General features: G+C 43.1%; 1 protein-coding gene across 1 annotated transcript in view; it reads left to right on the top strand.

The window, feature by feature from the left end:
• The window catches only part of Pard3b (par-3 family cell polarity regulator beta), a 993,468-nt gene that overhangs the window by 921,622 nt on the left and 58,334 nt on the right, over positions 1-13,512 (top strand). Inside the window, exon 22 of the mRNA XM_028891309.2 lies at positions 13,362-13,441. Coding sequence (XP_028747142.1) covers positions 13,362-13,441 — 80 coding nt within the window. The remainder of the gene's footprint in view (positions 1-13,361; positions 13,442-13,512) is intronic.

Below are 13,512 nucleotides of genomic sequence, written 5' to 3'. Positions count from 1 at the left end.
TCTCTCCCCATCCTCCCGTCACCCATGGTCATGATTTTGATTAAAAGGTGTCTAGAAGCCACTGCGGTTTTGCAAGATGCAGAAATTATTGCAGAGACTTCCTCTATTAATGGAAATGATTAGAGGATGGAAATGGTACTTGAGCAGCACGAACGACATTAATTATGCGGAAAGCAGTCATATCTGGCGGTTGGCAAGCATGCACCGTTCCTCAGCGATCTTCCGCGGGTCTCTGTGTAGCCAGCACTCACAATCTAAAAGCTTTTGATTTTGGCAAAGTTTGCATCGCACTTGGACTTCCAGCCTCTAGATAAAGGATAATTTGGAAGGAAATTCTGTTGGTGAAATGGAAGAATTCAGTAATGAGTTCTATGTAGATGAATCAATGCCCAATTAAATGATTATATCAAATCTAACTTTAAATGTTGACTTAAAATAATCACATTTTGAAGACTTTGAAACCAAGATGATGTCTGCATCTAATAAGAAGAACAAAGTTCATATTTCCTACCCTGGTGCAGGAATAGTCTTCTGATGGACTGAAGAATTTGATTAAGGGAGAGAAATTTAGGACAGGAATGACCTGCGTGCTTAGAGAGCGGGGGTAGACTGCAGTAGCAGAGCCCGGAATTCCCATTCTCTTCTGCAACTTTTGCCTTATTTCTCTGGAGGTTTTCGTTTTTCCTTTCCGAATCTCCACCTCTCTCTCCAGGCTTTCTTTTCTGTGTATCAGTGTTTAATGATCTTACAACCCACTTCCATATACTCTGTTTTCGATCGCCACTCATGTTCCGTTGGTTTTTGTGCCTTTAATATGTACATGGCCAGTCGTGGCCACGTCTGTCACTCCATTCGTTCACCCATCCAGCTCTTAAGGAGCCTCTAAATGTTTATGGCATTATTCTGATCTGGATAAGAGCTACCAAGACTAGAGAACCAGGCAGAAAGTACATGCCCAGCATCCAGAAAATGTGTGATGGGGTTGAATCATTGAATGAGCAAGATCGAGTTGCAAAGCAAGTTACTGTTGGTTAGTAAAGGTCTTGAATAGCAGGCCAACAGGTTGAAAATGTTATGATTAATTTTTTTAACTATAGAGTTATATGTGTGTATTTGTATTTTGTTTTGTTTTCTTTTCTAGGTAGATTTTGACATAAGAACATCTATTTTCTGAATGCTTTCTGGGTAATTCTTCCTTCCACTTCATCCTATCTTCATTCATTTTCCTAGTACTTGAACTCACTGGATAGAGGTCAATCACAAAATAACTTGATTACTATAAATTTAGTGTAATATGACTGTCTGAGTCCAGCATTAGAGGTCAGATGGATATGACTTTATTAATTAAATAGATACTTTCTGAAGCAGCCACTCAGAGCCATGGTACCATGCCCAGTGTATTCGGTAATTCACCCATTGGAAAAACTTGCTCCCCTGGCTTAAATTATTTGGATCTTATAGGAATCTTCTGTCACTTATATCAATTACAAAATTAAGGTTCCTGGTAGTTTTAAGTAGTGCTCCAGAGCCAAGTTGATATCTGGATAAGAGTGTTGGCAGTTTGTTACTTTTAAATGGATATGAAAACAATGAGTCTGTGTAAACAAAACATGACGCGGAACAGGACTTGTGACAAAGCCCCCTTCAAAATGTGTCTTTCTCTCTGGGGGAGATAGCTTGGCGGGTAAAGGGCTTACCACATAAGCAAAGGACCTGAGTTCAAATTCCCAGAACTCAGAGGAAGCTGGTGCGGCAGCACATGTCTGTAATCCTAGTGGCGCTCCAGTGGCAGTGTGAGAGGCAGGAACGGGATTCAGGCAAGCCTGCAGGCCAGCTAGCATGGCCTACGCAAGCCATGAAGAACAAACAGAAAGGCACTGTCTCAAAACAAGTTAGCAGGCAAGAACTGATGTCTGAGGTTGTCCTCTGGCCTTTGCATGAATACCATGACGCGTACACACTCCTGTGTGCATACACACAAACACACATTCATGAGCACGTGTGTATATATGCACATCACACCCAAAGATAGAAAACCGGGTTGGAAATAGTTTTTCTACTATTTAACGGGTTTTAGTTAAAAAACCTAACTAGTTGTTATAGGATCTATTAATCCAATCTGTTGAGTTCTTCTGAGGTCATGCTTGACATTTCTCTTTCATTAATTCTGTAAGTAATAGCTCTTTAAAAAGTGGTATCTCAGGCCCTGAAAATGCAATGGTCTGAAAAGGAGGCATCATCCCAGCATACATGAAGCTTCCAGTATGAGGCCTTGTATTAATAGACCAATAACCACTTATGAATAATCTAAAGATATGTGTATAAACTAGGCTATTCTATAAAGCATAGCGCCTTACTAGAAATAGTTTATATTAAACAAAAAACCAAGCATGTGCATGTGATTGCCTGCAGCCATGTACAATGAGTATTTTATGGCCACTGTTGTTTGTGATTATGGCTATGAAGATCATGATAAATCGGGTGCTTACAGATAGGCCCAACTTCGAATCTCCTTCCCATGGCTTCTTCCAAAGGTTCGCCGAGAAGGATCAAGTCTCTGGTCATAGTCCTTTATTTGGGAAAAGGAAAAATCTTTAAGTATGCTACTCCCTGCCTAAAATAAGAGGCAGTGGGGAAATGCTGCCTTGGGAAGCAGACTACCTCAGTTCAAAGCCCGGCTCTCTCACTGTCTGAGCCCAAGGCAAGTCCCTGAGTTGTTCTTTATGCTCAGCTCTGTGTGTGAATAAGGCAGAGGGAGAAATGCCAACTCTGGCTGTAACTCGCCACCTAGACTGTAGATGTCCCATAGGGCCCTTTCTTTCTGTAGGGGGAAGTGACTAGAACTTGTCCTCTGACAAAAACAGAAAAAGGTCAGCATTATGAAGAAAGAGCTGAAATTTTCACGTGTGTTTACATGTTTCATCTTTACAGGTGAAGGCTTATATGGACTATGCTAGAAGGTTTGATGAGTGAAAACCCTTTATCAGCTGAATCGAGAAATAGACACTCAGGGTAAATAATGTCACTTAATATTTGGACATATTTTGAGGGTCAACTTCACTTCTCTTTGGATGAGTAAAGGGCCCATCACAGAATGCTGGAAAATGAAACCAGGAGAAACAGTGACCCACATCAAAGACCCAGTGTGAAACAACAGATAAGGAAATAAATGTTGCACAGTAGTGTGTATATCCAGGCTGTTTCAGCTCTACCAACCCCCCACACTGTGTCTGTAGAAGACACAGTATAGGTGAATGCTAGGTTTCTTTGGAAATGCTTATCTTCATACCTTTTCCCTGATCTTTTCATCAGGTCTTTTCTAGTATGAATTGATGTCTCAGCCAAGTGTTTCAATATCTCTATTTGTAGGCAGACAGATGGAGGAAAGGAAATGAGAAATAGTGTATGGTTCTTTAATTAAAGACACAGAGCCAGAATTTGCTCTTAAAGCTTTTGGCAAGGCACACACACACACACACACACACACACACACACACACACACACACAGGCACGCACACATGCATCACAGAGATGAAGCCAAATTTGTAAAATTGTATCCACAATCATGGTTTCTATGGAAACTGTATCTTATGCCCAGACACAAACAGAGCTGGCAGGAGATGTCTGATTTTATTTTCTGGGAAGACAATCATAGCAGAGATCGTTCAGGTTATTAAGGTGCCATGACCCAGGGTACACACAGCTTGTACATGGATAGTGCTAATGTAAGATTTCATGCTTCAGTCTCAATGAGTAGTTTAGGGTTTCATAATACAGAACAGATTACAGATTATGTGGCTATCTTTGTCATTCGGTTGTGAAATCATAATTACCTATGTACAGTTACTGTGCTAATGAGGTGTGCATGGACAAGGTGTATATGGAAACTACACGCAATGGAACTTATACAAATGTTTACAAGCTAGAGGAGACTTCAAGAATTTCTGTTTTAACTTGTGATGTTTTCAAGGAAAGAAAATGTGGGCACGGAATGGTTAAAAAGCTCACTCCAGCGTTATTTTTAAAATAGATTATTTGCCGTATTTTCTAACTAGCAGATGTTCTGTGCTAGTCTATAAGCTGAGTACCCAGTTATTTGACAAAATTACTGAAATCAAATTAGAGAAAACAAACACTTCAGAAATAATGGTTTGAACGAGTGTGTGTTCCTCTCTGGATCACGTATTTGTGAGTGTGTAGCCCAGGCATAACACACTTTCCATTGCCAAGGAGAAACTACTAAACAACCTGCTTTGGTTAGTGATTTTTGTTCCGAGTGTTGCACTTAGTTCTCCTCTGAACATGTAACATTTTAGCAAAGTGGCATTAGGCTAGTAAAGCTCAAAGCCAAGTCTCTAGCTTTTTCCAAGTTTTCATGACGCCGATTCCTGTAAACATCTTCTAACCAAACCTGTAACTATGCAAGAGTCATAGAACTAAAGGAAATGTGTGGCACTGCTCAGCTCTGTTTGTCACAATACCAACTTGAAATGAAAGGCATACTTCCTTAAATAACATCTGAATTTCCGTACTTCGCATCTTAATCGTAGGATGTGTCTGGCAGTGGGAAGCTCACTTTTTTTGTAATGGCTCTAAGTACGACATCTTCGTAAAAGAGGATGTTATTATAGGTGAATAAGCTACATTACAACTTTACGTGGTCTTTTCCATCACCGTGGCTTTTAAATTCCCTTGAGAAAATTGGCTTAGGAGGCATCAATTACAATATTGACAAAAAAAAAAAATGTGTCCTAACCTATAGAACTGGGATGCATTTTACACATCAGATCGTTTCCACTTCTCATCATCAGACATTTGCAGAAAATCCTGTGTGGCTTATGCCTTTGTTTTTTAACAAATTACTTAAGAAAATGTTAGTGAGGGCATTCTATTTCCTAACACTAATCTGCAAATGGGGAGATGGGAAGAGCCAATGGCCTCTTTAGGATATTGCTTTATGAAATTGCTGATTCTAGCAATGCTGGGCCAGAAATACATATGAACTGAAGGAACCCAGAATGTAAGCAGCAAGCGCCTCGCTTTTGCAGAGGAGAGGCTAATAGCTTCTTTAACCAAGGCCCTTAATGCTCCAGCCAGCAGCAGACACTGAGTGTGTGGAACTGGGAGAACTCCAGGGGACTAAAAGCTTCTTGATTAGGAGATCTTCCTCCCAAGCCCTGTCATAGGCTGGTCCTGGGCTCTCCTAATCCTGCTAGAGAGAGCTACCACCTGCCAATGCACCAACATATGTGCTCTCCATGTTTTGAGTAAGCTTCCAGAAGTTTCACTTCCTGGGCTGGATCAGTCAAAGAAAGATAAATCTATCCAGGCGTGAGCTCTAACATTACACTGTTGTGTGAAAGGCTAGGTTTCTGTTATGGCTTAAATCAAGATTGTTTTTATCAGGTTTATATTTAGGTCATTATATAAAAAAAAAAAAAAACCACTGCACGATCTCAAGTAAGATAAAGTGCTTAAAAAATTAATTGGATCAAAGCCACTGACCTTCTTTTTGTGTGTGTGATGAGGGAAATTTCCTTATAAGGAGTTCTTCAAGCAGGAATATTTCTGAGTCTTTTTAAGCAAAGAGCAAGCTGAGAAATGAGTTTATAAATGCCTGGGCCTGTTTTCTGTCCCCTCACTCCTTCCTCAAGTGGCCTCACTTCCTGAGGACTTAAGAACGTCTTAAACTTGGCGTCTCTTCGGCAGTCCCTCTGGGTCACTTCCTACCCTCCACTTATGGCTGTTTCCAAGAATATTTGTGCCCAGTTTACTAATCTCTGTCACTACTGTTCTAATCATGGTATTAAAAACTGATCAAATTACAGGAGTAAAATAGACAAATTATGATTTATCTATATAATACAATATTATATATCCATTAAAATCCACATTTCTGAAATGTAGTCAATGTTCAGAAAAAGGCCAGTAATAAAGTCAGGAAAAAAATTCTATATAGCATTAAGTTTATGTATATATTTAGAAATGCTAACAGAGGCCATCTTTCGGTGATTTTCCATAATAACAAATTAAGGAGAAACAAAGTCAAATCTATTTTTTTTTAAATAATGAAATACAAATTTAATTCCATCTTGTCTACTAACCAACATGTCTCAGAACAGAATTTTCTCAGTATTCAGGGTGTTACTCTACTTGGGAAATGGTAACAAATCCTTTTGTATTTGCAAGTATTAATCCTATTTTGTGGGAATGGCCGGATAAAACAACACAACCAGAAGTTGGTGGCTTATTGGGAAACTACAGGAATTGTCAACAGAGTCTGAATGCTGTTCCCTGTAAATCCACCCAACGCCCTCCATAAAGCCCTTCATCATCTCATTGCCAATGCCAACATGTATTTTCTCAGACCCTCTCCTGGTCACTGTCTAAGTGCAAGATGAGTGTCGCCTCTAGTTAAGCAGGAATACATTTGGAGTCATCTAGTTAAGCAGGAATACATTTGGAGTCATAGTAACAGGCTGACAAGCACCATAAGGAACTGCATACTTCGAGGACTCCCTAAGCCACACGTCAGTACAGAGCACTCGAAGAGAGCGGCTTCCGCAAGAAGCTTTGGGTTCTACAGAGTCATCTATGTCTGGAGCCACCGTGATTAGGAAGCTGTCCCACCAGGTCCACCTCTCCTTTTTCCAGCGCCGAAGCCAGCTATTAAAAAGTACAGTCTATCCAGAAACTAGCTACAGTACGTCTGCTAAAAGTGCCCGAGGAAACTCAAGCATACCTTAAGGCATTCTTGCCAGAATAAACACTGAGGTATAGCTGCTGGTTTTATTGCATTCTTCAGATGTTATGCCCCAAGTTAAATCCCTGGCTGCAAGGAAATTCTAAGAAAGGTTTTGTGTGTGTGTGTGTGTGTGTGTGTGTGTGTGTGTGTGTTATTTTTTGCTTTTTTTTTTATCTTATACTCTGTAAGAAGGGAGGATTGGTGGATTATATTGGAGTTTGATTCGTTTTGAGACAGAGTCTCATACTGTAGCCCAAGCTAATATGAAACTCATTATATCGTCCAGGCTGGCCTCAAACTCAGGGCAATCCTTCTGCCTCTGCCTCTAGAATGTTTCCTGACTACTCTTTTGACACTGCTAGCTTTTCCCTTCTTTGTAGAATTCTTATCTCTTGATGGGTGTGACGGGGATAGATATGCACCAGGGTTGATGTGTGGATATTGGTATGGGTGCGTATGTGCATGTGTGTGAGTACACATGCAGTTGTCTGTGGGTGTGCAAATGTAGAGGCCAAAGACCAGCAATCTCAGTAGCTCTCCATCTTATTTTTAAGGCAAGGTCTCTTACTGAACCTGGTGCTCAGTGGTGGACTAGATTGGCTGTCCAGCAAGACCCGGGGATCCTCCTGTCTCTGTTTTCCCTGTGCCTGGATTACAGGCACACACTGCTTCCTGGACTATTTATATGAGTGTTGGACATCAGATTCCAGTCCTCATGGTTGCAATGCAAGTATCTTCCCAAATGAGCTGTCTCCCCTCCCCTTTCTCTCTTGGTTTCTATGACATCACTCTCTACTGATTCCCTTCTGAAGTAACTACTCCTTAGATTCCTGGTTCAGCCTCATTTGCCTGCCTCCTAATGAATGTTTCCATGAATTTTATTGACAGTCTTGTCTTTTCTTATTGCACATCCTTTCTTCTCTGTTCTTGTGACAAGGGCATTCTCTCCTGAGACTTCAAACCTGAGATACTAGATACTTCTCATTTCTACGTCTTTAGTCCAGACATCTCTTCTAAGTTGCAGCTGCCTATTAGGTCTTTCCCTCAAATGTCTCAAGTGTTTTAGTATGCCTAAATGTTCCTTACTCCCTAAAGTTTAATTCTGTTGTTCTTTTATCATATTGAATAAAAGTTACCAAACAATCATATCACTAAAGCTGAAGACTTGGGCATTATTCCAGACAGATCCTTCCCTTTCCTCTACAGTCAATCCTATCTACCCACCTTCTTAACTTCCTTATGTCACTTGTTTAATCCTTTGGAAAATCCCCTGGTTTAGACCCTTATCATCTCTGCTTCAGATGGCCATAGGATCCTCCCCACTATAACATAAGGAATCATAGGAACCATGGAGCTCCCTGGAGACAACACGGGAGAATATCTCAATGACCTAAGTGGTGACGTTTTAGAAATAACACCAGAAGCACAACCCAGTGAAGGACATCAGGAAGCTGGACTCTGTTAAAATGAAACACTTATGGTCTAGGAAAGACACTGTTGAGGTACTACAAAGACAAGCCACTGATAGGGGAGGATGTTTGCCAGAGATCCATCTGATAAATGACGGCCATGCCAGATCTGCAAGCAAATTACTAAAACTCAGCAATACAGAATGAACCATTTAAAACGGCCCAAAGATGTTAACAGACATCTCACCAAAGATACACAAGTGGCAATCTATGACATCATAAGTCATTGGGAATATGCAAGTTAAAATGAGATACCATCCTCGCCTGTTAGAATGGTCCAAGGCCAGAATATAGCATCACCAAAAGCTACTGAAAAAGCAGAGAACAGGAGCTCTACTTTTGGGAGCTGAAGGGAGTGCATGTGACAAGGCAGTTTGGCACTTTCTTGTAAAACTAAACATAGTCTTAACCATATGATCTGGCAGTTGCCCTCCTCAGTATTTACTGAAAGGCGTTGAAACTTCCGTCCATACAAAAACCCGCACACTCATGTTTACAGCAGCTTGGTTTGTAATTGGCGAAACTTGGAAGCAACCAAGGAGCCTTTCCTTAGATAGAACCAGAGAGAGGGAGATTATTCAGTGCTAAAACAAAATGAGCTATCAGACCACAACAACAGGGGGCCGGGGGGTGGGGGGGGGCCGTGAAGAAAACTTAAATGCAGATTACCAAGTAAAATAAACCAATCTGAAAGGGCTACATCGTGTATGATTCCAACTATATGACATTCTGGAAGTTAAAACCATGAAGGCAAAAATTTGCATATTCCCAATGACATATGATTTCAATTTGCATATCCCCGATGACATATGATGTCATATACTTGTTGTCAGGGAAGATAGATGAACAGGCAGAGCACAAAGGATTTGAGGGCATTGAGGCTACATGTGTGACTATGATGGCAGCTGCATGTCACGCAATCATCCAAACCCACACAGTGTACAACGGAGAGAACCCTGTGACCATGTAACCTGTAACCATGGTGTTAGGGTGGTCACGACTGCACCACTTTGGCTGGGGGTATTGATAATGGAGGAAGTTAACCATATGTCTGAGCGGAGGTGTAGGGGAAATCTTCGAACCATCCTATTTGATATAAACCCAGATTTGTTCAATGAAGAGTCTGTTAAGAGCATTGCAGGGGAGAGGGGCCGGCAAGGTGCTCAGTGGGTCACTGCTACACACGCGGGGGACTGGAGTTTGGATCCTCCGCGTCTAGGAACAGGTCAAGCAGGGAGAGCCGCCCACACCTACTAAGCTCAGCACTCTGTATGCAGACACGGGGATCCCCAGAGAAAGATGCCGGTTAGACTCCCCGGATTGGTTCACTCTGTATTCAGGCAGTGAGAGACCTGGATCAATTATACGGTGGAGAGCAGTCAAGTAAGAAACCCAGTGTCAACCTCTGTGTTCAACATGCACATACCTGCACACGCACCTGTATACACGTGTATCCACATGCATATGCACATCACCTGTGCACACATGTGCACCCACATGCATATGCTATACACACATGTGCACCCACATGCATATGCTATACACACATGTGCACCCACATGCATATGCACATCACCTGTACACACATGTGCACCCACATGTATGTGCACACACACACATACACACACACACACACACACACACACACACACACATACACTAGTATTGCAGGAGCGAGGGAGATAACTCAGTAAGTAAAGTACTCGCAAGAGAGTCTAAATTAATTCCCAGAACCCATCTAAGAAGCCAGGTATGGCACACACTCGCCCCAGAGGCAGAAGGATCTCTGAGGGTCACTTGCCAGCTCATCTGTAGTCTACTTGACAAGATGCAGACCTTCAAGAGACCCTATGTTCAAGGGGGCCAGGGTGTCACACACACAAACCACGGCAGTGCCACAAAAACCACTCACACTCACTGTGTAGCAGACCTAGCTCTGTTGGCCGGAAAAAGCACACTGGTTTTTAAAGTTCTGTTTTGGCGTTACCCAGATCTTGCCATCCCTGAAAACAGCACTGCTGCCTATCCTTCCTGCTCAGGATGCCTCCTATGGCTCCTCCTTCATTCTTCTCCCCAGAAAAGCTCCTCATTCATATTCAGTTGTGAAGGAAGCCTCAACACTCCTCTGAAGCTGTCTTCAACTCTCCCAGGTGCTGCCCCCTTCCCCAGACTTCCATTCTAGCATGATGTCATCGAGCATAATCGTTTGCAGGTCTGCCTCCTCAAGAGCAAGCCTTTCTTCATCACTTGGAATCCTCCACCTCCTATGTATTAGGATGCAGGAGGTGCTGGGTGATTGCTAACTGCGCGATTGCCTTGCACGGCGCTGCTGTGGTGTGGGCAGAGAGGCAGGCAGAGTGATACCCAGTTGGTGAGGAACAGAGTGATCTTTGATGTGCAAACATCCTGCCTGATTTTTGAAATCGGGCCCAAGGTCTGCCTCTTTCATGAGGCTTTTCTTAATACCTTCAGTTTCCATCTGTGCTACAAATGGTAGCACCCTGGATGGAAGGAACTCCAGCAGACATTTTCACTGCATTCCTAACGCTTGTTTTCCCAATAAGACAGAAAGTTCCTTGAGGATAAGGATTATGTTTCGTTTCCTTGAGTCTAGAATGCCTGTTAGATAGATAGCTCCCCAGAACTGCACCAGGCAAGGGGTAGCACCCCAAGTCACCTCATGAGGCCAGCCTGACTCTGGATGACATTGCTAAAAGTATTACATAGTAGCTTGAAGGCTACAAGTAAAGGGTGATTTGTGAAGGTCTTGAGCTATGCTAGGATTCATAAGCATGGTGTTTTCCCAACAGCCATTATTAATATTCTTCAACACTAGTTTAACAAGAATTCTTCCTAAGGAAACCTAAAAACTAAACAAACCAGTTCTGGTAGTGTAGACCTAGAATCCAAGCACTCGTGAGTTTCATGAGTTCAAGGACAGCCTGGGCTACACACTGAGAATCTATCTCAAAGAGCACAACAAAACCCATGGACAGGAGTAACTGGGGACCACAATCCTACCTTTCACTTATTTCTCTGCTGTTCACACATCAGTAACCTATCTATCTGTCACCATCCTTGTCCCTGGTCTGTTAGGAAACTCAGTTGTACTGAGCATTCAATCTCTTCTTCTCAGCACTTAGTGGGTTATTTTAAGAAAGAGGAGGAAGCTGGGTGTCAGTGGCACATGCCTTTAATCCCAGCACTTGGGAGGAAGGGGCAGGCTGATCTCTGAGTTCAAGGCCAGCCTGGTCTACAGAGCAAGTTCCAGGAGAGCCAAAGCAGCATGTAGAAATCCTGTCTCCAATAATGAGAGAGAGAGAGAGAGAGAGAGAGAGAGAGAGAGAGAGAGAGAGAGAGAAAGGAAGGAGAGGAGGAGAGGAAGAGGAGGAGATGGAAGGAAGGAAGGAAGGAAGGAAGGAAGGAAGGAAGGAAGGAAGGAAGGAAGGGGAAGAGAGAAAAGAAAGAAGGAGAAAGAAATAATGACGTTGGGAAGGGGTCATGTTATGGGAGACACAAAGGGATCTGGAGGAGGGAAATGGGGTTGATTATGATTGTATGTATGAAAATCTTAAAGAAAAATAACTTTGCTACCTCTCTTCCATGTTTTGCTAACATAAATCTGTGCAATAACTAGATGACGGAGTTTTACTCTGCCTGCCTGTGCAGATATGCTCTGGGGCATCTCTTCCCCCCAGGCCCCACCAGCAGCACATGCATGTATGCACACATCCTACCCAACATGCGATGGCAGAGATGAAGAGAGACCCAAGACTCTTGGCAAGAAAAAAAAAAATGATTTCAGTTGCTAGATAGTCCTTAGTTTCTGCCACTGACCTTAACACTGCTGTTTCCTGTTTTCTAACAAACTCTCCTCCTCTCTACTCAATTATCATAGCAGCAGTTTCCAGTCTACCCTTTCCAGGCCCACTGTATGAAGGCCACCCTAGCATAAAAGTGAGCACATTTAGTGGCCCGCAACAGCGTATGTGCTCACATGGGTAAGCCACCAGCCACTGGGGAAGTGCTTTCCCTGGGCCTGTTGTGTGTCCATCCCGCGGACTGGTGTGATGGATACAGAAGGATGAGGTAGACAGCCTTCCTCTTCAGCAAGCCAGTACGCTCTGGGGAACCTTCTGGATCTAGTCACTTGAGGACCTCAGAGGCTGAGGGGAAAAGCTCCGAGAGGTGAAGAGGTAAACACAGGAAGCGACAAATCCTACAAAGACCGATGTTACAGGAAAACAATTCACAGCTTCCGAGTGGTTGTTCATAAGGGACAGAACCTGATGAAGATCAGAGTGTCAGGAAGGCTTTGTAGGTGCTGGGCAGTAAACATTTAGTTATCATCAATCCCTGTTAGTCCAGAAAGGCTCACATTGCTTTTAAAACTCACAGCCAAAGGGGGCATCAAGATGGCGCATGAGAACAGACAGGCTCTTACCACCAAGCCTGAGTTCAATCCCTGGAATCAGAGACAGAAGAGAATGAACTCCTGCAGTTTGTCCCCTGACCTCTATACATGCAGCAGGGCATGTGCAGACACACACAAACACATGCACACGGGATAATTTTTTTTTAAGTTTAAACAGAGCCAAGAGGAGGGTGCCTCTGAGAACACAATGATTAAACGTGATATAGCACCTGAGATATGATCCTGGGGACAGAAAGTACATCAAGTAAAAATGTGAATAAGCTGTGAAGCCTAGGTAACGGTGATATACCAATATCGATTCGTTAATTGTAAGAAATGTACCTTCCTAAAATAAGAGCGACCCAGGCGCAGGGTATGTGGGAGCTCACTCTGCCTTTGGCTCAGTTTCCCTGTAATTCTAAATCCGTGCTAAAAAACTAATGTCAATTTGGCAATGGAGAGAGAACGCCCTATAGAGCGTTTCTGGCGATGGAAATAGGAAGGAGTTGACTTAACAGCGGCCCTTTTGGAAAGGAATGACTGTTGTCCCGTGCGGCGTCTGTAGCTGGATCAGAGGGGTCTGTAGCCATGCCGGGTGCGAGCTCGCTTCCCCCAGGTTGAATTCTTGGCAGGCGGCCGCAGCATTTGTGCACTGATTATGATTTTGAGATGCATTGTCGGTAACCAGGGTGTATAACGGAGCTGCAGCTCTAATTACTCTTCTCTCCACAGGTGTCTGGAAAGGGTCCAGATGGAAGCGCGCACAGCCTCCGCTTTGAAGGGATGGAGAGGCAGTATGCATCCTTACCCAGGTAAGGGTCTACAGGGGTCTCCCATCCGCAGCTCACCCACAAAGGAAGCGTTTAGAGATGTCTGTGTGAAC

The sequence above is a fragment of the Peromyscus leucopus genome, chromosome 13, assembly GCF_004664715.2.
Source record: "Peromyscus leucopus breed LL Stock chromosome 13, UCI_PerLeu_2.1, whole genome shotgun sequence".
Lineage (NCBI taxonomy): Eukaryota > Metazoa > Chordata > Mammalia > Rodentia > Cricetidae > Peromyscus > Peromyscus leucopus.
This window is presented reverse-complemented; position numbering and strand designations above follow the sequence as displayed.